The following is a 24498-nucleotide window of genomic DNA, read 5'->3' as shown; positions in this document are numbered from 1 at the left end:
TACTCAAAATCCCTAAGGGATGCCTGATGAATTAGTAGAATTTTACTGAAATATTCAACTGTTGAATTTTTCATAGGATTATATATTCCATACCCAGCTAACCTAATGGACTTTTCTCTTAGAATTCTGTATACTTTCCAGTACAATGAGTGCCTTGCATATAGCAGCCAATCAACGAATAGTTATTGATTTCTTCTTGTGTCTCTGGCATAACTAAAAGCCCTATGAGATCGAAATGATTGGCTAGCAGACCATTTTTGAACATTCATTTGCTTCTTTAATGAGGTACTCATTGTGGACTATCATCAATACCTACTGATAAATATAAATAAATACATATAACATGCTCGTTTCATAAACAATTGTTATTACTTTTAAGAAACTTTTAAGTGTCAGTGTGCATAGGAGCTCCACCAATGAAGATCACAAACTTCTCTATAATCACCTTCAAAAGCTACTGAGAATGTAAAGTTCATTCTTCATTACTTGAGAGAATATATTTACAGTTGAAAAGGCTCTAAAAGATGATCTTGTCCAATATTCTCATTTGATAAAAGAGGAAACAGAGGTACTAAATGGGGCAGTATCTTGCCCAAGGCCACAGGGAGCAGTAAATAAGTTTGAGAATTAAAATCAATCCTGACTTCAATCAAAGTGTTCATTCCCCCACATTATGCTCCTTTATGTCCAAAATGGTTGTAAAGGCCTAGAAATTTATCCAGGTTAGTATGGACACTCAATCCATCCTGAGATGAACACTCAAAAGTCCTCCACCTTAGTAAGATCTAGCAAAGCTTCTGCTCCGCTCATATAGTCACCAGGTGAGGTGCCAGAAGATACTTTTGATATCAACACACACACACACAAAGTGCCCTACTCGAATTATTAAGAAATTATAACACATATATGTAACAACTACAAATCACAATACATTTACTCACCTGTAAACATTTTGGTAACAGCCTTACTCTGTTTTCGAGCAGAGCAAAGAAGTAGCAGCCAGGGTGGGAAGAATTCATGGTGACCAGCTAATAGCTCTGCCACAGTCCCAGATAAGCCTGAAGTCTGTTCACCTTCAGCAATATTACAACCTTCATCCACAGAATCAACAAGCAGATACAGACTCTGCTGTGGTGGCTTCATTCCCAAAAGAGGAAGGAGAACACACCTATAAAAGACAGACCTATCAGTTTTTGTTAATATTACCATTCAAACAAAGTTAATATTAACACTATTAATGAGAAGCATGAAATAAGTCATAAACCAAAGAAAATACAAAGATTTTAAGAATGAATAATTTATACAAAGATTCATAATAAAATTCCATAAATTCAACATAATAGAGAGGTCAGCCCATATAGAACAAGATATAGGAACAGTTAAAATGACTACTATATTCCCTTTCAATACCAATATTCTAGGATTCTATATTTGAAGAAAAAGAATTGGATAACAATTTTCAAAAGAAATGCAATTTTAATACTTTTAAATATATAAATACATACAGCAACTAAATTCAAGAAATGTCAAGTTACAGAATTAGCTCAACTAGTTAATCCTGCCTTATTATACATTTATTAGTTGCTACTGACATTGGGAATTTCATGTCATCTTTCGGAGCCCCATTTTTCTCCATCTGTAAAAAGGGGACAATGGTAGGTAGAGTAGCAATGACATTTGCTACTGGGAAAGCATTTTGGAAACTTCTAAATGCTATACAGATGTGAATTTTTATTACTAAAATTAGTGCTTAGCAGAGACTCTTTGAAGATTAGCTTTAATAAAATAATGTTATTTTCTAATTGTATCCATAACAAACAATATTTGCTCAAAAATAGCATGGAAAAGATATTCTGGAAAGATTCAGCATTATCTCATTTTAACAGAGTGGCTCTATATATCTGCCATAAAGGCACACCTGGCCTGAAGGGTATGTTGAGTTTGAGAGCAATGGGAAGTAGATGAAAGCTGAGAAACACAACAGCTTCATTTGGTTTTTATGACTTAAGAAGTTATTTCAATAGTTTGAGTCATAGTCTCTTGGACGACTTAAGTCTTTAAAAAGAAAAAGTATTTCCCAATTATATGTAAAAATTTTTAACTTTTTTTTTTAAATTTTGAGTTCCAGATTATCTTCTTCCCTCCTGCTTCATTCCCTCCTTGAAAGGGTAAGCAATTTGATATTGATTACACATGTGATGTCATGCAAAACCTATTTCCATCTTGGCTGTGCTATAAAAGAAAACAAACAAACCAAAAAAAAGTTTAAAAATCTGCTTCAGTCTGCAGTCTTCACTTCTCTATCTGGAGGTGGAAAGCATCTTTCTTTTCTTTCATTCTTTTTTTTTAATTATAATTTTATTTTTATTTTTAAGTCCTTTTTATTAAAGCCTTTTAATTTTCAAAAGATATGTATCGATAATTTTTCAACAGTAACCTTTGCAAAACTTTGTGTTCCAATTCTTCCCCTTCCTCCCACCCCTCTTCTCCTAGATAACAAGTAATCCAATATATGTTAAACATAGTAAAAAATATGTTAAATCCAATAAATGCATACATATTTATATAATTATTTTGCTGCACAAGAAAAGTCAAATCAAACAGGAAAAAAATGAGAAAGAAAATAAATGCAAGCAAACAACAACAAAAAGAGTGAAAATGCTATGTTGTGATCCACATTCAATTTCCAGTCCTCTCTCTGGATATAGATGGCTCTCTTCATCACAAGATCTTTGGAACTGGTCTGAATCATCTCACTGTTGAAAAGAGCCATGTCTATCAGAATTGATCGTAGTATAATCTCACTGTTGCTGTGCACAAAGATATCCTGGTACTGCTCATTTCATTTAGCATCTGTTCATGTAAGTCTCTCCAGGACTCTCTGAGATCACCCTGCTGATGGTTTCTTATAGAAAATATTCCATAACATTCATATACCATAACTTATTCAGCCATTCTCCAACTGATGGGCATTCACTCATCTTACCAGTACAAAAAGGGCTCCCACAAATATTTTTGCACATATAGGTCTCTTTTCCTTCTTTTAAGATCTTTTTGGGATAATAAGGCCAGTAGAAACACTGCTAGATCAAAGGGTATGCACAGTTTAATAACTCTTTGGGCATAGTCCAAATTGTTCTCCAGAATGGTTGGATCACTTCACAACTAGTAGACAGCATTTTTCATCACAGGTTCTTTGAAATTGTTTTGGATTATTGTTTTGCTCAAAGTAGCTAAGTCTTTCACAGTTGATCATTCTTACAATATCGGTGTTATTGTATAAAATGTGCTCCTGATTTGGCTCATTTCATTTAACATAAGTTCATGTAAGCTTCCTCCAGTTTTTTGGAACCATCCCACTTGTCATTTCTTATAACACAATAGTATTCCATCATAATCATATACAACTTGTTCAGTTGCCTCAGTTAAGGTCATCCCCTCAAATTCCAATTCTTTACTATCACAAAAAGAGCTGCTACAAATATTTCTGTACAAATATGTCTTTTTAGCGGTGTGATAGGGAAGTCCATGTCTAAAGCTTATTGACAAAAGGTAAAGGTGCCACCCAGAAGGCTGGTCATAAGTTATAGAAATGCCATTTGGGGTTGGAGAGAGGAGAAAGTGGTGTAAAGCCATCCCACTTCCCTATCTCTTTATTTAATTTTGTTGGATCTTCCTGACTTTGTTGGGACTTCCTGACTTCCTGAGGAAAAAGAAAACTGCTTAAAAAGTAGAACTGGTCAAATGAAAAGGAAGTAAAAGTCAAGTAAGTTAACTGTAAGTATTCCCTTAAGGCTCTATCCTAGGTCCTGAAAGGAAAGCCAGCTTATGTGGGAGGGCCCTTTCAGTCTTCTTAGATCATACATGGTGAATGTTTAGCTGTTCAAGGAGGGGCTATTAAAATGGATCATAACTAAATTAATATTAGATGTTTCACATTTGTGTGATTTAGATATTTTACATCTGTGTGAATTTGTTCAACTTCCCTCCTTTACCAAACTAAAAAATCCTTCATACTAATCTATTACCTTCTGTTTTTGGAGAAGGATGCCATTCTCCTTCTAGACAAGGTTATTCTTTTCACCTCTTTGTGACTTTCTTGCCTTTCTATTTATATGCCCCTACTGCTAGCACTATTGAAGGCACTTAGCATAATGTATGCTTCTTTATTCATCCATTCTATTACCAGCAACATCTTCAGAGGTCTTGGCTCACTGATCCTTCTTTGTAGCACATTCCATTGGCACCTTCTCTAGATCTAACTTTTTTAAAAGGGGGGGGAAAAAAAGGAAGGGGAACTAACTTCAGGGAGCCAAGATAGCAGAGTAAGCAATAAATCACATAACTCTTTCATATTCATCTCCAAACAACAATAAAATAACACCTTCAAACAAATCCTGGAACCAGCAAAAAGACAAAGTGAAAGAGATCAGCAAAAAAGGTCTGAATTCTCAAGTAAAAAAGGAATGCAATCAAGGATAGGAAACAAACCACAACAATCCAGCAAGAGATCCTGAGCCCCAGTGAGGTGGAACATGCAAAATCTAACACTAGGATTCCCCCCATCCCACCCCACCCATCACAAGCCTCAGAATAGTCAGGAAAACAAGCAATCAAACCAGGTGCATAATCCCAGGGGAATGCAGAAAACACCTCACCAGCCTCAGAAAACTCTAGACATCAATATTAGGACCTCAGTACAGCACCAGGTAAGCTGCCAGATCCCTACAGCTTTCAGCAGCACCAGCTATCTACCACCACATCCCCCCTCAGTGCAGCACCAGACTCTAGGATCCCCTGTGATCTTAGTGTAACAACAATGCAGCACTAGGTGAACAGCCTAGTTCACAAGAAGCCCAAAACATGTTCCCTTCCACCCTGGGAGCAGAGCTCAAATTTAAAAGAAAGGAAAAAGGCCAAAAATGATGAACAAAAACAAGAAGGACAAACTAATCTGACCACAGAAAGTTATTATGGTAAAAAGGAAGACCAAGTCACAAGTTTAGAAAAGAAGAAAAATGGCAAAACAATTATGAACAAAAAGTCAAAGAAAAACAGGAAGTGGTTTGAAGTACAGAAAGAACTCATGGAAGGGCTCAAAAAAGAACTTGAGGGCAAGTCACTTAACCCCAATTGCCTGGGGGGGGGGGGGGGGGGGGGGGGAGAGGTGAGGAGCTTAAAATCATGAGAGAGTCTAGAAGAAAAAATGGAAGTGATAGAAAAAAAAAGTCAACAGCTTGGGAAAAGAAAACTGCTTAAAAAGTAGAACTGGTCAAATGAAAAGGAAGTAAAAAAGCTGGCAACTCTTTAAAAGTTAGAATTGCAGAAATGGAAGCTAATGACTCTATGAGACATCAAGAATCAATCAAACAGGAGCAGCTAAGTGAATAGAGTATCACCCTTGCTGTAAGAGGACTTAAATTCAAATCTGGCCTCAGACACTTGACATTTACTATGTGACTCTGGGTTAAGTCACTTAACTACAACTGTCGCACCAAAAAAAAAAAATCCAAAAAAACAAAAACAAAATCAAACAAATTTGAAAGAATGGAGAAAAAAAAAAAAAGAAAGAAAAGAAAAGACAGTTAAAAGATTTCACTGAGAAAACAAGTGACCTGAAAAACAGAACCAGGAGAGTCAAAGTCGGAATCACTGGCCTATCTGAAAAAAGGAGGTGGCTCTGAACAGCAACTTCCAAGAAACTATCAAGGAAAACTGCCTTGATATCCTGGAACCAGAGGGAAAAATAAATATTAAAAAAAATCCACTCATTACTTCAGGAAAGACACCTCAAAATAAAAACTGAAAGCCAAATATCAGTCAGTATTACACATGACTTGGAAGCTATACAACATTAAAGGATCAGAAGTCAAAGAATATATTCTGGAAGGCATAAAAGCTAAGACTATAACCAAGAATCACATATTTAAATTAAGCATAATTCTCCAAGGAGGAAAAAATGATCATTAAATGAAATGAAAGAATTTCAAGTTTTCATAAAGAGAAGACCAAAACTGAACAAAAAAATTGACTTCCATATCAGGTTTCAAGAGAATTCTTTTAAAAAGGGAAAAGACAACATAAGGGATTCAATGGAATCAAACTGTTTACATCTACTATTAGTATAGCTAGAAAGATGACACATAAACAGAGGGTCCGGATATGAGGTGAATTTGAAGGAATGATATAAAAAAAAAAAATAAGGGAGGAGAAAGAAGAGTGCATTGGGTACAAAAGGAAAGGGAAGAGAGAATAAATTATTTCACATGAAGAAGTGTAGAAAAACCTATTGCAATGGAAGGAAAGTTGGGATTGGCTCAAAGAAAGAATAATATACACAATAAGTTGAATATAGATATCTATCTTACCCAACAATAAAGTAGGAGGGGAGAAAATTAAGGCAGGGAGAAGGGTGGCAGTGGGAGTAGACAGACAGAAAAGAGGGTAGACTGGGAGGAGGCAGTAGACAGAATCAAAACACTGTTAAGAAAAGGATGAAAGGTGAGAGAGCAAACAGGAGGCAAAATAGAATGAAGGGAAATACACAGTTATCATAAACTTTTATGGGAGAGTTCATAAACTCTCCCATAAAAGTGAAGTGAATTAAGGGAGTAGATAAAAAATATGTGGTTAAACAGCTGAAGAAAAGAGACACACGATGTAAAGGTAAGGGAGTGGTACAGAATCTACTGAAGTTTCAACTGAAGTTTAAAAAAAAGAAAAAAAAAAAAAAGAGGTAGCAATCCTGATGCCAGACAAAGCAAAAGCAAAAATGCACTTAATTAAAAAAGATAAGGAAAGAAATTACATCTTGCTAAAAGGTACTACAATGAAACAATATCAATATTAAACATATGCACCAAATATTTAAAAAAGTTATTGAGTTACAGGTTCATGACCAAACAAGAAACAGCGTTACAAAACATAAAATAGATAATTTTGATAATGTTAAATTAAAAAGCTTTTGTACAATCCCAATGCAACCAAGATTAGAAGAAAAACATCTGCAAAACAATATTTACAGCAAGTATTTCTGATATAGACCTCATTTCTCAAATATATAGATAAATGAGTCAAATTTATAAGACTATAAGTCATTCCCCAAATGATAAATGGTCAAAGGATATAAATAGTTTTCAGATGAAGAAATCAAAGCTATAGATATATGAAGAGGGCCTCTAAATCACTTCTGATTAAAGAAATGTAAACTAAAACAACTGTGAGGTAACAATTCACACATACCAAATTGACTGATGTGACCAAAAAAAAAAAAAAAAAGAGAGAAAATAATAAATATTGGATTGGAGAAAACTGTAACACTAATTCATTGTTGCTGGAATTGTGAACTAATCTAACCATTCTGGAGAGCAATTTGGAACTTTCCCAAAGGGGCAACTAAACAGCACATGCTTTGATCTAGCAATATCAATACTAGGTCTACATCCCAAAAAGGTCATTAAAAAAAAAGAAAAAAGGACGGGCATGTGCAAAAATATTTATAGCAGTTCTTTTTGTGGTGGCAAAATGTTGGAATTGAGGGGATTCCTATCAATTAGAAAATGGATGAATAAGCTGTGGAATATGAACAATAAGTACTCATCAGTAGGCAGATTTCAGAAAAAGTTGGAAAGGCTTGTACAGAATGATGCAAACTGAAATGAGCAGAATCAGATAAACATCACATACAGTATCAGCAACATTGTGTGATGAGGACTCGGCTGTCCTCAGAAACACAAATGACTCGTGAAGGAAAATGCACAACCTATTAAAGAACTGATGAATCTACATGCAGATTGAAGAATACTTTTTTCACTAGCCTTTCTCCTTTTTTTTTTTTTTTTTTTTGGTATTTTTCGCCCTTTTGAGCTGTTTCTTTTTTCACAGCTAAGATTATTATGAAAATGTTTTACATGACAGTACATACATAATCTATATCAAACTGCCTACCATCTGAGGAAGAAGACAAGGGAAGGAGAAAAATCTGGAACTTATAAAAGTGAAAAAAATTTTTTTGACATGTAATGGGGTAGTCCCTATAATAGGGACTACTAAAAAGAAAAAAAGTTTCCTGACCTGGTTAATAAAGTCATTTCTTATCTTCCTACACTATCAAGATTTGAAGGAAGGAAGGGAAAAAGAAAGAGGAGGAAGGAAGTCTTCCAATTGACCAATTCCAGGCCAGCTTTACTCACAGAGATTGTTATTTGTCCTTCCTTCTCAAAGAGGAGGACCATGATATCAGGGAAGTAATGCCATGACATGAGGGAAAGCTATTCAAGGTCTCTTGCCTCACTTTCCCCTCCAGAGTCATCTGGGTGAAAGAAAGATTCTTTGCCTCAATTGCTCCCTATCTTTAATCATGAATGGGTATTGATTGCTTCAGTCAAACTGAAACTTGTTGAAGATCTTAATTTTAAAAGGCCAATGGCTCTTATTTCATCCAATGAACACTGAAACTGGTTGACTCCTCACTTAAATCCAATTCACTTGCATGTAATGGCATCACCTCCCTGATGTCATGGTTCCCCCTTTGAGAAGAAAGGACTAACAACAACAATCAAGATTTGAAATAGCAGTCCATTCACTCAGCTTCCAGTAAGCTGGCTTTTGTAATGATGGGAGTGAACTCTGAAAACTATGCTATTGTGTACCCTTTTGACACGGGTGAACTCTAAAAATTGTGTAAAATAATCACTGAAACTATGTTTCCTTTGATCTGCAAAAGAAGAGAGATACTGGGGTCTCCCAGGCTCCAAAGAGTCTAGGAGAAAACATATTTTGCAGTCAGGGACTTTTCTAAGGCAAATCACACACCTCCTCCCATCCCCATTGGTAGCCAGATCCTCATTCAGGAAGCCTACAAAGTGATTTCCATTCAACTGGAAATCTGGTCAAGCATCTGGGCCTGGGGACTTTGCTTTCTTTTCAGTTTGAAATCTGAATCTCAAATTTCCTATTAAAAGGCAATTTTAAACTCATTTCTTTGCAGAATGTCCAAATCAGGACTATGCCTAGTCCCTTGACATAACTGCCTGTCAGGACTCCTGCCTGCTGTGAAGAGACCCTCTTCTCAGCAAAAAAAAACTTTTGTTATTTCTCTACTAGGACCTTGCCATTGAGGAAATCAGTCTCCTAGCAAAGCTGACTTCTCATCCAACAATAAACTTCCCTTTTTGCCACTTAAAACTTTTCGGGTTTGTGAATTTTTTTCACAAAGGACCTGCGCCTCTGATCAAAAGGGGATTCCCACAACTCTCTGACTGCCACTAGAATACTATCAGTAAGACAAGAATAGCTCATCCTTTGTATATTTAAAGATTATTAAGTTGTCTTTCAGCATCCTCTACTTTGTGAGGATCAATCTGTTTTTCTGAAATTGATTAAATATATTCTAGCTCATCAATCACATAAATAGAAGACAAGAAAATATTCACACATCTCCTCATATGTTCCTACTGATGTGTTTGATATTAGACACCAAATGATGAGATTTAAGAGAATAACTGGCATCAAATGTTGGAGTTTGGTCATGTGAAAACTTCACAAATGGCCTTTCTCTTGGGCAAAAGAGATTTACTTATGAGAATGGTTACAGATAAAATGAATAGGTACAACAGATACCAGATGTAGTCAATATGAAATAAATTTGGGAAAACATATAGTTAGCAAGGAAAGGACAAGTTCCGTAGGGGAACTCACATTTAACTAGGGAAAAGAGAATACGCCATAAGTTAAGAGTATGCCATTGACTGGCAGATCAAATCCATTGAGGAGTTTAGCACCCTAAAAGAGTTAGTTAGCTATAAGAAGGAGGAAAAACACCATGAGGCATAGGAGAGGTTTGGGGTAAGGAGAAAAACATCACAAGGCAGAATGCACTACTAGCAGGCTAACTTAAAAGGGCCTTTTTAACTTAAAATTTCCTTAACTTAAAAAGGATTCAGAAAAGATGGCGTGGGCCATGGAGATTTATAGGGGAAATTTAACTTTGGAGGTCTGACATAATTTAGCTTTCCAATTGGATACAATTGGGATTACCTAAGACCTCCACAGGGAGCAGGCCTATAAAGTAAAGCTGATCCCTATCAGTCTTTCCCTGCTTGGCTCAGGGAGTAATCTTTTCAGTGTATCAGGCTTTCTCTTCCAACTGCATCTAGTTACCCAGAACCTCATCGCTACCAATATCCTTTTTCCCCTCACTTCTGCTGCCCTACTGCGTATTCTGCTGCCCATCTGTGTGTCCCCTTTCCCTCAATCCTTATCCCTGCTTGGAAAAACCCAGAATCTTCATTGCACTTAAGACTTAGACTTCATTGTCCTGGCATTCTTCCCAGAGGTGGTAGACTGGACCCCTCAGACTCAAAACCTGGATACAGATAAGCAAAAAAATCACCAAATATAATCCCTCCCATGAAGTGAAGGAATGTTGGGCAGCTAGATGGCACAACGAAGAGGCTGGGCTTCAGAAAACTTAAATTCCTGCCTCAGATGTTATTGTCTCTGTGACTTTGGGAAAATCACAACTTTCCTCAGCCTCAATTTTCCTCATCTGTAAAAATAACAACAGTTACCTCACAGACATTGTGAGACAACAGCCTTAAAAGGGCTCTATAAATGATGGCTGGCTCTTATGATCATCATCACCACCACCAGACTTTGTTATCTACACCAAACTCTCTATTCCTCTAGGAAATTGTCGTATCACCTGCCAATGCACTTTAAGGATCCTTGGACCTTACCCCATTCTCTGACTTCCAAGTCCTTCCATTCTTTCTAATGCTGAGCCTTCCTATGTACAGGTGTTCTCTCCCCCATTAGAGTGCTTACTCCAGGAGAGTAGAGGTTACTTCATATTTAAAATTGCATCTACAGTCCTTCGCACAGGGGTTGTCATATGGCTAAGTAATTTTTTATTCAATCAAATGCCTTTAGGACATCATCAATTTTCTCCAAAACTTGCTGTGTGAAATGAACTGAGTGAAGATCATTTCATGGGAATATAGTCTTAAACTATGCCCTAATTATAACTTGAAACTTTACAATAACAAGTTGAGCTATAGCTAAAAAGCTGCAGGTGTTTGTTCCCCTCCTGTTTCCTACCATCTCTTACTTAGCATTTAAGTACTTTTTTAAAAAGGAAATTTATTCTTTTGTTTCTGGAATAGATTTCCATGTTTAGAGTGTAAGCCTGGACTCCCAAAACAACGGGAGAAGATGGGGGGGGGGGGGGGGGGGGAGAAAAGGTGAGGGAGGAGAGAACTTCTTGTGTTTTGCAGTATATGTTTTGCACTCCTTTAAATGACGCCCTGTAGGTTGGAAGATGTCCTTTCTAGCCAAATCATAATTTTTGCTTTCTTTCTAAGAGTCTCTTATTATTTTGGTGGTCAATGCTGTCCCAGACACAGTTTGGGGGTTCATTCTGGGATATTTCCTGTTTGTGAAGGGATTCTGAATCCTTGGACATGTGCCCTCTGACTTTGCTCAAGAACTCCTACTCTGATCAGGTAAACTGCCCCATAGAAACACTTGGAGAAAACAAAAAGAACTAAGCTAGCAAAGATAGAGAATTAATTCAACCCAGGAAATAAGCCAACTGAGAAAAGTTTGAAATCAGTCAGGTAAGTTATGCATAGCCCAGATGAACAAAAACTGGTGGGGGAGAGAAAAGGCTATCTGTAACAAGACTTTCTTCTGCCAAGCAACTGGTGAGCTGCCTGGGTGCCTAGGATTGGGAGAACTTAGGCAGTTAAATCTGTAAAAGGATCCTATTTTCCTTGGCTATTAGGAAAATTCCAAGTGGTTTGAGTCTGAAAGGATTTCCCCATTTTCTTTTATTAAGATTGGGTGAGTTCTCCATTAAAGAGGATAAAGAACTTGAACTTTGGAAAAGGAAGGCAGCCCACTCTAAATCTATCTAGTGTCCTGGGAAGACACCTATTTAGGAAAAGTTGGGATGAAGTACCAATATATATAAGGAAATACTTTTGTTTTGTTTGGGCAGATCCCCCACTCACTTGGAGAAACTATCCATCCCTTAAGGGTTGGATATAAAAGACTCCTAAATTCCCCATCTCAAGTCCATTACAATACCGGGCAGAGATTGGGAGCTTGCCTGATTTAGAAAAGCAGCTTGTGTGCCTGAGCCTGTTTGTCTTCTGTATTTCTCTCAGCAGAAAAGTCAAAGAAAAAGATCTGGCTATTTGGGATTTTAAAAATGCTTGTTTTATACATAATTGGATTTATGCAAATAACTTTTAGCTAGAGAGAAGAAGGACTAGTTCTGCAATAGGGAAAGTTTTTAACTGCCACAACAAAAAGAAAAAACAAAACAACAAAAGTGACATTTCTTTGAACCTAGAATTGGCCAATTTGGGTCTGCAGAGTTAAGGAAAAAGTTACAGAACTATTAAAACATTTTAGTCAATTCTGGGGTTTTTAAGATTAAGTCTTAAGCTAAATTGAGTTGGCCTATTGTATTTTTAAGTAGAACTAATTTACATGATTAAAAGCCTCCTGAGGGTCAAAACTTGAGGCTTAAAGAAGAAAAAAATTCTGCAAAGAAAAAAAAAAATACCACCTGCTCTGAGATTTTCCAAGCTTCTCAGATTTGTGGAATCTATCCTGGCTAGGGTGGTGTCCCAGCCTGACCTGAATTGGGTTTGCACTGGTATGGCAACATCTTTGGCATGCTCCACCTGCCTCCCTCCCCCTCCCTCCACTCCATTTCTGGCATGGACAATGAGCTAGTGGGCCACAGACCTGCAGCCAAACATCTGGGTCCAAATTTCTCTGACCTTCTTCCCCAGACTCCTAAAGACTGCTAATTTCTTAAAGCCTTATGGAAAGACTTGAACGGACAGTTTTCTGCCACTTTAAATTTGGGGGCTGTATGTTTAAATTGGATACCTGATTTTGAAATTGCATGAGATAATTACTATTAACTGGTATGTGCTAAAATTGTGGACTTGTTTATATTTTAGAAATGTGTGTGCATTGATATTTAAGTATTATTACTTTTTTTTTAATTACAGAAATTTAAATATGTATTTGATTTAAGTTAAAAAAAATTTTTTTGGCTGTCTGGTAACTTACCTAAAAGAAGTCACATGTTGGTATCTCCTAATTGGATGAAATATATTTAATCCACTATGTTGCTTGCTAAATTGTATACTGGGTAATTTATAAAAATTCTATGAGTTAAGATTGACAGCCCAGCTGGATATGTGGTTTAAATTTTGTGAAACTTGGTCCAAAATTATTTAGATATTACCTATATTCTGAATCTTAAGGTCTGCCTTGCTTCTCCCTTTAACAAAGAAAAGCAAGAAAATTTGGCATATTGGGATGTGTAACTGCAGAACAAATTATATTTAAAAGGTGGTTAATATAATCTAAAGATAAATAAGAAAATATTGAGGAGGTGTCCCTTCAGAGAGGGAAGGAGCTTGGCTCCAAAATATTCAGGTTAGGTTTTAATGAAATGACACCAGTGGGGTCCAGTAGAAGCTTTCACCTGGCCTCTGCTGCTTTAAGAGGGGTCAGTGGAATAGCATTGGAACAAATTGTACCTATTGATTCTGATAAAGGAACATATTTTACTTCTAAAGTTTTATAATAATGAGGGATTGGAAATTGAGTAACAATTCCTTACACTTGGGCATCTGTCCTCATCAGGGAAAGTGGAAATAATGAATCTGATTCTTAAGAAACTGATTACTAAATTGAAACTGCCTTGGACCAAATGCCTGCCTTTTTTGTTTGTTTGTTTGTTTAAAAAAAAAATTAGAACTGTTCTCAGAAGTGATCTGAGACTCTCCCCATATAAGATATGTGGTTTACTTTTATTTGGGATAAGAAAGGGAAATATCTTCTTTTTAGACAAAGAATAAGTTTTTAAGGGATTATATAATGGCAATGTCCTCATCCATTTTAGCCTTTAGTTAACAAGGATTGCTGACCCAGACAACACCTTAGGAGTTTACAGTTTGTAGGAGAGTGAATGTTTACAAAGTGCTGGAAGAAACAGAGTCCTTCCACTCTTTACTAGATGCTACAAATGAATGAGACTGCAGAAGAGCCTCAAGAATGGACTGTTAAGAACAATTCATAACCTCTAAAATTGACTTTGCAATTAAGAATGTTTTGGTGGGAGATGGGAATGTTTGTTCTTAGAGGAATTTTAACTATTGATATTGTACCTGCTATTTATATTATTTTCAGAAAAGTTTATAGGGCTCCTCGATTGGAGAAAGTTGAATTAACAATTTCAGGATGAAGAAATTATTAATTTTAATTCTGATAGGGTTCTTTAATGTGAAATTAGGATAGTCTAGATTCTATGTGAGTTTTAATTGGTTTTATTGAGTCACTTTAAAGGTATTCTCATTATTGAGGGAAATTATGAGAACAGTGGTCTATGTCTTTATTCCTTGAACATGATTAATACCTAAACATGTTTTGATATAGATTGGTTATTAAACATCTTAAAGTAAAATGATTTGAGTAATATTTTATTTAAAACCCATCTACTTAGATATGAAGATAAACTGTGAACTTTCTAGGATGAATCTATTGATGTTATGAATATAAAATTATAGTCAATACTTATTTAGGACATATGATCCTTCAGAGCTAAATTCACTTGAAGCTTTAGTTAATGAGATTTGCTATTAGAGGTAAAATCTCTTGGGACTGTAGCTGATACTGTTTGGAGTTTTGAATTCAAATATGATTGTCTGATGGATCATCAAGCCAGTAATCCACCATCTAAAAGGAATATGTTACAAGCTGCTCAGGGAAAAGTGATTCTGAATTGTTACAGGTGGAGATTAGTATCTGGGCAAGAGTTGGGAGGACATCCTTGGTCTCCACTTAAGGTGGGATCCTTTTGACTCCGTTTCCCAGTGGTGTCCCTTTGAATAAGAACACCTGATTATTCCTGAGTTTGGCTATAAAGTGGAATTATTAAACCGAGCTAAGGATACTTTTTTATATGCTCTCAAGTTGAGGCCTGAAAGACCAATTTTTGATTATAATCATGCCACTGCTTTTTCCTCTTATAGCAAATTTCTATAATCAGGGCAAATGTTCAGTAGATATAAGATCTTGCAGTATCCTATCTGAGAATGTGGTCATTATATCCTAAATAAATGAATATTTGGCCTAGTAATCTGTGCTAGATGCATACATCTGTTTCTTTTAGTCTTTTTGTTGTTACTGATAGGCATTTTTATTTGTGAAAGGTTATCTACTCATTATTGGGAGCTCAAATGGTTGGGGTGAGAGATGACCCCAGATGGAAATTGGGGGAACAGAACCCCAATTTGTATGCTGAATAAGCTCATTTAGACTCCACAGCATGGTCAAAGTAATTACTAATCACATGTCAAAGGTATTGGATTTGTTATTGATTTCAGAGAGCATAGTTAGCAAGGAAAGAATTTTTATAAGTTCCTTGATGGAACTCACAATTTCCCAGGAGAAAAAAAGTTCTGCATCGTGCATGAGAGCAGCAAATCCTGAGAGGGATTTAGAACCCTAAAAGTTAGCTGTAGGGAGAAGTGAAGTCAGAAAGCATGGTGGAGTTAGGAGAGAAAGTATGGTATGGGGGAAAGGAAAAGAATCACAAGGCAGCATGTTGTGATGAGCTGACCCAAAGGAAGGTAGCAGTCATGAGATGGCACACAAGTAGGTTTTATAGGAAAAATTTAATCTCAGGGACATGACTTGAGACTTCCATAGAAGAAAGATTGAGCAACCTGAAGAGGGAAGTCCAGTTCTAACAAAGATGGACCCCAGTAGAAAAAAAGGGACAAGCCAGGTCCAGAGGAATTGGAGACTGAGAAGAACATGATTAAGGAAATGTATCAAGAATAGTATGAAAGGTCTTCAAAGGATAATAATTAAAGAGGAGGGAATGTATGGGATAAAGTGAGTGAAGATCCTCTCATGGAAATATGGCCTTAAACTATGCCCTAATTATGACCTGAAACTTTGCAATAACAAGTTGAGCTATAGCTAAGCTGTTAGTCCCCTTCAGTTTCCCACCACCTTTTAATTAGCATTTAAGTACTTCTTTTAAAGGAAATTTATTCTTTTATTACTGGGATAGATTTCCTGTTTAGAGTATAAGACTGGATTCCCCCAAATAATGGGAGAAAAGGTCAAGGGAGGGGATTCTCTTTTATTTAATCTTCTGTTTTGCAGTTTGTTTTGCAATCCTTTAATTTGATAGCCTTGTAGGTTAGGAGATGCCCTTTTTCATGAGACTAACAGAAAAAAAAAAAAAAAAAAAACTGCTTTTTCTTACTCTGAGAGTCTCTGATTGTTTTTGTGGTCACTATTGTCCCATATATTGTTCTACCCCTCCTGACTTCACATTTTCAGTCTATGACAACACCATTTAATAATCTTTCAGATTTGAAACTTTGATTTTTACATTTTCTTCTTTTTCTAACCTCACCTTTCCTATAAAGCAAGAATTCTTTTTTCTCCATTTTTATCCCCTGAAGAAATTCTGTCCAATTCAGATACCATTGTCTCCTTGAAGCCTTCCTTGATCTCACAATTCACTAATGATCATTCTCTTTCAGCAGTCATTCTTATGACTTTGTTTTGTGCTTCAATGGATCCATGGTCTGACTGATGGAGTTATTCCTTCCTTCCAATGGTGCAAATCAAGCAAGGCTTCTTAAATTTTTTCCACCAGCAACCCATTTGTCCAAGAAATTTCACACAAACGGGGTATATAAGTATATATAAAATAGGTATACAAACCAAACATTTATTGATAATAAATTATTTAAAATTATTTTAAAACAATTCTTTGATATACATATAATTTTACCATTTATTAAAGATAAAAAGTAAATTTGCATACTAATGGGATGGCTGTGTTTGTTTACTTTTATATAAAGAATTAAATCTTGGGGAAATATTTGATACCTTTACTGTTTTTCATAACCTCTAAGAAGCTTTGGTGTAAACCACAACACAACCACCCATTCTCATGCCACCCATTCTCATGCTGGGTAATTCCTATTTAATATTCTTCTTGGGTCTCTGTAAATGTCAGAAACACCATCTAAACTCAGTTCTTTTTGACTGAAAGTCCAGCACATTACCTCCCAATGTCACAGAGTAAAGATATGTAAAATCTTCCCTTCCCATCACAGCTTGATACAATTAAACTAGTGTTAAACCCCCAATACTGTATTTAAAAAACCAAGGCATTATTTTTTAGCAATTTAAATAACTAATTTCTCATTCTCTATACTCTATAATTTTCTGCCTGACATTCAAAGTTTTCTATAGTGTGATAAGTTCATTTATACAACTTAATATAGTATGCCAATCTGAACACAAATATATCTTATTTCATAGACCAGTCTATTCATTGTCCTGAACATGCTGTATACCATTCTCTATACCTCTAACAATGTCCTCCTAACTTTCAGAATCAAAGAGATAGTGTACCAGCAAGAACATAACGGTATGTTACCAGAAAGAAAGAATCATTACATGAATACAAAATGTGGGAAAGAAAAGAAGAATGAATTTAACTTGGGCTATAAATAATTTTGCAGTTTTTTTACATTTAAGTATGAATATATAAATTACATTATAAGTGCTTAAATGAGAATAAAATTGTGAATTGGAAATGCCTACACTACAGAATACTCAGGATAAAAATGATAATTTTTTTTATTTCTCTACAAATTAGCAGTACTCTAAACAAAAACTGAGGGAAATAAATCCCTAAATTCATAAATTATCATTATAAAGCATAATATTATTCTTAAAATTAAACACCAACAAGTCAGGAGAAATTTAACAACCCTGGGTTTCTTCTATATTACCCCAAAAATATGTTGTCCCTAACCATACCCAAAGCTTTATTAATTAACAAGCTTTTTTTAATATGCCAAGCAGTCCATTTTCTATGGAGAATACAAAGACAAAAATAAAGCAATTTTTTGCTTTCAGAGAACCTTAAAAAGAAGTCAATTGCATGTACAAAAGTAGAAACACACACACACACACACACACAAAACACATACAAAAATACAAGGTAACTAGAAGGGGGAATCTTCCACCTGCAGATGGGGAAACTGAAATTCATCCAATAGAAGATAGATATTTGAGCAGTCTTAAAGAAATAAAGGATTCTACAAGATTGAAGTGAAGGTTGAGTGCATTCCAAAGATGGGGACATTATGTGCAAAGATGGACTATTGTGTGGTAAAAACAGGAAGACCATTTGACAAATGTACAGTGTGTGAAGAGGGATAAGAGGGACTAAGCCTGGAAATATATGTAGGCTGGGACTAGGCTGTAATGGTCCTTAAAAGCCAAAATGTTTACATTTATCCTAATGGCAACAGGAAGTTAAAGTTTAGTAAGTAGAAGAGAGTCAGAGGTAACTGTACAGAAGATGGATTGGGAGTGGGAAGAAACATGAGCCAGGGAAACCAAATAGGAGGCTACTACAATAGTCAAGCGTTGATGAGGCGCAGAACTAAGGTGATCATGTGAGAGGTAACAGAATTGAGAGGGATTATAATGCCAAGGTTTGAGAGTTGATTATACATGTAAAGTAAGGGTAAATAAAGAAGTAGAAATTATGTAAAATAAGATATACAGAGACATGTTTTATGTACATAAAATATTACTTAGACATCAAATACTGGTCAGATATAAATATTGCTAGAGGAAAAAAATTTGCATAATTTTCCTTATTGCTATTTACACACACACACACACACACACACACACACACACACACTTAACTTTAAGTACCTATCATTTAACAATCCTATAATAAATATTTGTTGATTAATTGATGCCCCTGGTTACAGGGACAGAAAAAGTACACTACTTGCTATATAACAGAAAAATATTATCTAGTTTTCAAAATCCTAAGTTTTGTTAGCACTTAGATTTGAACATTTTGTTCTCAATGAAGTATTCTTTTTGTATATTAAAAATCACTTGTAAAAATAAAGCAAAGGATGAATATCATAAAAGGTAATATTTGAGAACTTTGACAGACTTAGTATATACACATTTTAAAATATTTTGTTTTAACATACTGATGGAGCACTGTTAAAAATATATTGCTATGAGAGATTAGATAAAAATTATTATCACCATGAACAAAAGCAGAAGCAGCATGTAGCACCGTCTTGTTTTATAAGTTTATAAGCAGAAATCTTGTGTTTTCTTTGTCAATTTATTTTTTAAAACAACAATTGTATATTTCATTCTAATGGTTCCTATTATATTCATTAAAAGCCTGTGCCTGGATCCCATAGAAATACACCTTCTGCTTTCCCCTTTGTTCAAAATCCTCTTAAATATAATACTGCCAATATCTTCCCAGTGCAGCTGGCCCTTTAGTTAGCAGGCAAAAAGGCAGCTGCAAGTCTATTAGAGTAATTTTAAAATGAAAGCCATCTACTGTTTTTTTTTTTTTAAACATAGTAAGTTTACTTAATGCCTCTTGATAAGGAAGTTCAGTTTCCCTTTTAAAGTGACATAAAATTTCTAACAGTATGCAATTTTTTATTCTGGTTAGAAATTATTAAGATGGCTCTGAAAAATCTTCCTAGATTTGTTAGTCAAAAATTCTCCACCTCTCTGGTCATTCTGTCCAGTAGCTGCCAAACTTTTTCCACTTTTCAATCTAAAAGTATGGCATGTTACTCAGAATAAAGGCAGCTTAACAACAATAATCATAATTTTGTATTTTAATCATGTTTAACATCTCATAGTATTTTCATATATTTTATCTTCCCATTTAATTTACAGATTTAGTATATTTAAAGAGACTAAAAAAATTGGACTAAAGATTCACATATCAAGAATCTGAAGGACTAATTTTAGATTGTAGTTTATGAAAAAATAAGTTCCTTGCAAACTAGTCTAATTATAAACCAACAAAGGAAGCTTGTTCAGGTTAGTTGTCAGTATGTACCGCTGGGTCAACTAACAAAACAAAAACAAAAACCTTTTATTCATATTTTTAGCCCTGAACTAGAAAATCATATATTCCTACCTATGGGTTATCTGGTTTGCTACTTTTCCCAAAGTAGCAAAACTAAAGCAGCATTAAGAGGTAGCTGGGTGTAGTCCCTGAGGCACCTTAACATTAATTAACTGAATGCCAAATCAATTAACCTCTGTAGGCCTTATTAGGAAAATGAGAAGGCTGGAGGTGAGCCCTGAAGTCACTTTTAGTTCTAAATTTATGATCTTATGAAATGTTGAAAATCTAATTAGATAGTGTTCAAAGCTAGTTGTGACAGGTCACAACTTTTAACTGCTCTATTCAAAATGAGATAGCCACAGCCCTTTACCACACAGGAACAGAAATCAAAGTAATATTACTCAAATCATTGGCCCTTAAGTCAAAGGCTGACTACCTTATTTGAAATAATGCAATTAGAAATAGTAAGGAATGTTCTTCACACACTCTTTTCCCACCAAAGGAAATATTTAGGAGGGTAAGAGCAGGAAATTGGGTCATTTAAAAAAGAAAGGGGAAAAGAATGAAACATCAAAAATTGCAGGTGCAGAAAATATGACAAATTCTCCATACTCTGAAATTCTGTTAAATCAATATTTCCAGTTCCTTCTAACTCAAAGTCATAATTAGAATTTCTCTTCACTCATTTTAGACAAAAATTACAATGAAATATGTCTGGAAAATTGTTAACTGGTAGATCATAATACATGTAATCTTTTTTTTTCTTTTCCCCCTTAGTAATGTTTACTTATTATCAGCTTGTGATACATAATTAATACTGTTTTTGAAATTCAACATGTACTTGAAATGAGTTCTGTTCTGTCTAAAGATTCTAAATTCAGAGCTCTAAATAACCTTAAAATTATTCTAATCTTACTCTTTTCATTTTGCAAATGAAATTCATAAAGTGAAAAAACTTGTCCAAGGTGGGGCAAAGACAAACTTGAACCCAAGTCCCCAACTCCAAATCTAGTGCTTCTTCCAAAGCAAAATACCAAGAATCCTATCAATTTTAAGACACTTAATGTGTTAATATTAAAATAGGAGAAAAAAATGTGTAAAATTTTAAACAAGATTATTATTAGAGCAATTTGATTAAATTAATGAAAAGCAAAAAACAATTTTTTTAGTCTCTTTAAATATTTGCCTAAGCAATTAGGCAAAACTGGTTAGAATCAATCTTCATACAATTGGCAAAGAAATTACTTAAAAAATGTTTATTGTTTTTTCCAAACACAAATAACTAAAATTTTTATTTACCAGTACTACTAAGAAAAGTAAGTTGTTTTTAGACCTAAACCAACCATTTGTATTATTTGAAATTTCACTATGTATCTATTTTGACTATTTAAGGAATTTGTCATTTTAGTAAAGGGTCCGATTCACTAATAATCACCAAAGTGGTCCACAAAGGATCTGCTGATGATTTAAGAAATGGTAGTTATACTCTTTTGAATAAGTGAAGATTGTCCCCATGTGTTTCACTATAGTATTTTAGTTAACCATTGTTCCCCTGAGCCCTCAAGAGTTCATAAATCTTGTTGGCAAGAAATACCAATCTAATCATTTAACAGTGTTCAATTAAGTTCCATATTTTGATATTTGAGTAACTGATTTATTTATATTCTACTCTACAGTATAATTTTCCAGGTCCAGATGATTTAGCTTGGCTTTAGGAACCTACATTTTCTTCACCATCTCAGTTTCTAAGACAAAATTAACTATTTAAAAACAAAAACAAAAAACCTCTGACAAAAAGTTAACTTTAAAGAGGTGGCACTTTTATACCTGTAATGCCAAACGAGTATTTTTCTTAAAAAATTCATATAGTTCATAATTCATATTTTTAAATTTGCTTAGGATTTTGAGGTGTTAAAAATAGAGAAGCAAAGAATAAGCAAAAATTTCCGAAAAGAAACTATCTTTTCATTATCAATGTAAAATATGGGAAATATCCAGAAATGGATCGACCATAACCATCAACTAAATATAGCCTACTTAACCCAGTTTGGAAAAATTCAATGACTCTGACATTAAAAACAAGGTAAGGCCTTGACAAATCTATGGGTTAACCAAGTCTGTCTTCCCTTCCTTGATAGCAGTTGAAAGCGTGTGCCATGGAAAGTAGATTTAGAATTAGAATTCTGAGTTCAAATCCTGGCTCTACTTTTTACTTATCTATGTGAAAACTATGTAAAAACATTATATTTAACCACAATGGGCCTGATTTTCTTCATCTCTAAAATAAGTGAACTATCCTTGATGATTTCTTCCAGCTCCAGATCTATGATCCACCTCTTCCATTTCAGGGAGCTTTCTTTGTTTTTTTTGTTTTGTTTTTCACCACAGCCCACATCTACTACTGCCTAAAAAGTACTATTAGTGCTTTACATTCAATGTAAATGAGTTGTAAATATTGATCCTCCCAAGACCACAGAGAAAATAAACTTAATCTAAAGGTATCACTCATATATGTAGAATTTCAAGGTTCAGTGGAAAAGGGGGTATTAATGGAAAAGGGCCTTCCTCCATCCCTCTTCTGAATCTCAAAGAACACTACCCCCTTTAAGTGCCTGAGGAGGACCTATTAGAGTGGTCCCTCCAAGTAGTGACACTTGAAACTGTTTATCTGTTAAAGCCTAAACAAAGCTTCCTTTTAACTAGATATAAATGAGCTTAGATTTTTTTTTCCATCTGTAATATATAAATTGATTGGTATAGATGACCTCTAAGGTCTCTTGTAACTATAAATCAATGATTAATACTAATCCTCTCCAGAGGAAACATTTTGAAATCCTTCAAACAATTCCCAACATGGTATACAGTCTAGGGAACTTATCAATATTTGACTTCAACCCTCCCCCTCCCCCAACAGTTTTATTTGAAAATGTCCTTCCTAAAATACAGCTCTCAAAAACAAAGAAAATATTCCAGATGTAGCTTGGTAAGGACAGAATCCAGTGAAACTAATCTTTCTCCTTTTGTTATGTACACTATATCTTTCAATACATCCTAGGACCACATGAGCTTTTGGATTCAGTTATCACACTGTTTACTCACACTGCACTTATTGTTTACTAAAATTCCCATCTTTTTCAGAAAAATGCTGCCTACAAAACCTCCCCTTCTTTTATTTGCGACCTTGATTTCTTTTGATCCAAGCACATTTACCTCTATTAAATTTCATCTTATCAGATTCAACCCATAAACCTGACTTGACAGGATCTTTTTTGGATTAGAAGTCTATCAACTCATTTTAAAATACTGATAAATGTATGGATCAAAAAAAGTTATGGAATGTCAAAAGTAACATCTATTCCACTTTATATATATTTTTTAAAAATGCAAAATTAAAAAAAAAAAAGAAAAGTGAATTATTGGTACTTTGTATTTAAAACGGTCCTATAAGATTAGCAAAAGCAAATTACACATACATCTGGACCTCACGACAATCCCATGTGAAGTAGATTCTACAATATCATTATTATCATTTTATGAGAAAATGGGGTACAAGATGATGTGATTTATTCAAGGTCTCAAGGCCAGTAACTACAGAGGCAGGATTTGATCCAAGACTTCCATAACTAGTTCTGAGGTTCTTTCCTCCACACAATGTTTCTATGAGGCTTTCAGGCCTAGGTATATAAACATTTTAATACTCAATTCAATACAATTCAATAAACACTTATTAAACACCATCTACCTGTCAATCAATGTGCTAAGAGTTACAAAGTTAACAAACTTTAGCCCTCAAGGATGCTGAAATCTAATAAGGGAAAATAACCTATACACAAATAAGATTTATTTTTTTTAAACCAGACCTGTTATTTCATCAGTATATTTAGTTCTTGATGAACAACTCCTTCTACAAATGCTCATGCCTTATTTTCTGACCTTTATATATTGTTAGAAAGCATTCTGGCCACTGACAGGCTAATATAAAGTATAGCCGTTAAATATCATACTAGCAATAAATAAATAAAATTCTAAGAATTAGAGATATAAATTAAGAATTTCTACATAATAAAAGCTAACTTTTGATTTTATGAAAATACATGAAATAGGGAATCTAGAGACAAACATACCACTTGTAAAAGCAAAAGGAAATTAATAATAAATGAGAACTCATTTTATCACAACTTTACCATCTTTGTAAGATTTTATGAATTAATCTTATAAAATTGTTTTAATTGAAACTTTATCTTGTCTTCTTTCTTTCTAAAAAGAAATAATAATAGAGTCAATTGTTAAGGATTTGATGTCTAATTTTCCTCACTAAAACATGTTCCTTGAAGGCTAACATGGTGAGATAGTGCTCTATGCCCCTAACAGGGTCAATTACCTGATAAGTACTAGATTTAATTGAACTAGCAATCATAGCATGTTCAGGAAATAAAGAGAAAAACAATTCAGCAGAAATAATCTCTCTTTTATTAATACTTTAACCTTCTCCTTTGTGTTACTCAGAAGTG

The 24498-nt window shown here is 34.6% G+C and overlaps 1 protein-coding gene across 3 annotated transcripts in view; it reads right to left on the bottom strand.

Moving 5' to 3' along the window:
- The window catches only part of ANKRD50 (ankyrin repeat domain 50), a 69804-nt gene that overhangs the window by 30916 nt on the left and 14390 nt on the right, over window positions 1-24498 (bottom strand). For all 3 annotated transcript variants that reach the window (XM_031942969.1, XM_031942968.1, XM_031942967.1), the window contains exon 3: window positions 942-1168. In XM_031942969.1, coding sequence (XP_031798829.1) covers window positions 942-1168 — 227 coding nt within the window. The remainder of the gene's footprint in view (window positions 1-941; window positions 1169-24498) is intronic.

Source organism: Sarcophilus harrisii, chromosome 6 (assembly GCF_902635505.1).
Source record: "Sarcophilus harrisii chromosome 6, mSarHar1.11, whole genome shotgun sequence".
NCBI classification, from domain to species: domain Eukaryota; kingdom Metazoa; phylum Chordata; class Mammalia; order Dasyuromorphia; family Dasyuridae; genus Sarcophilus; species Sarcophilus harrisii.
Note: the sequence above shows the minus strand (reverse complement) of the source record. Positions and strands in the feature narration are given on the sequence as shown.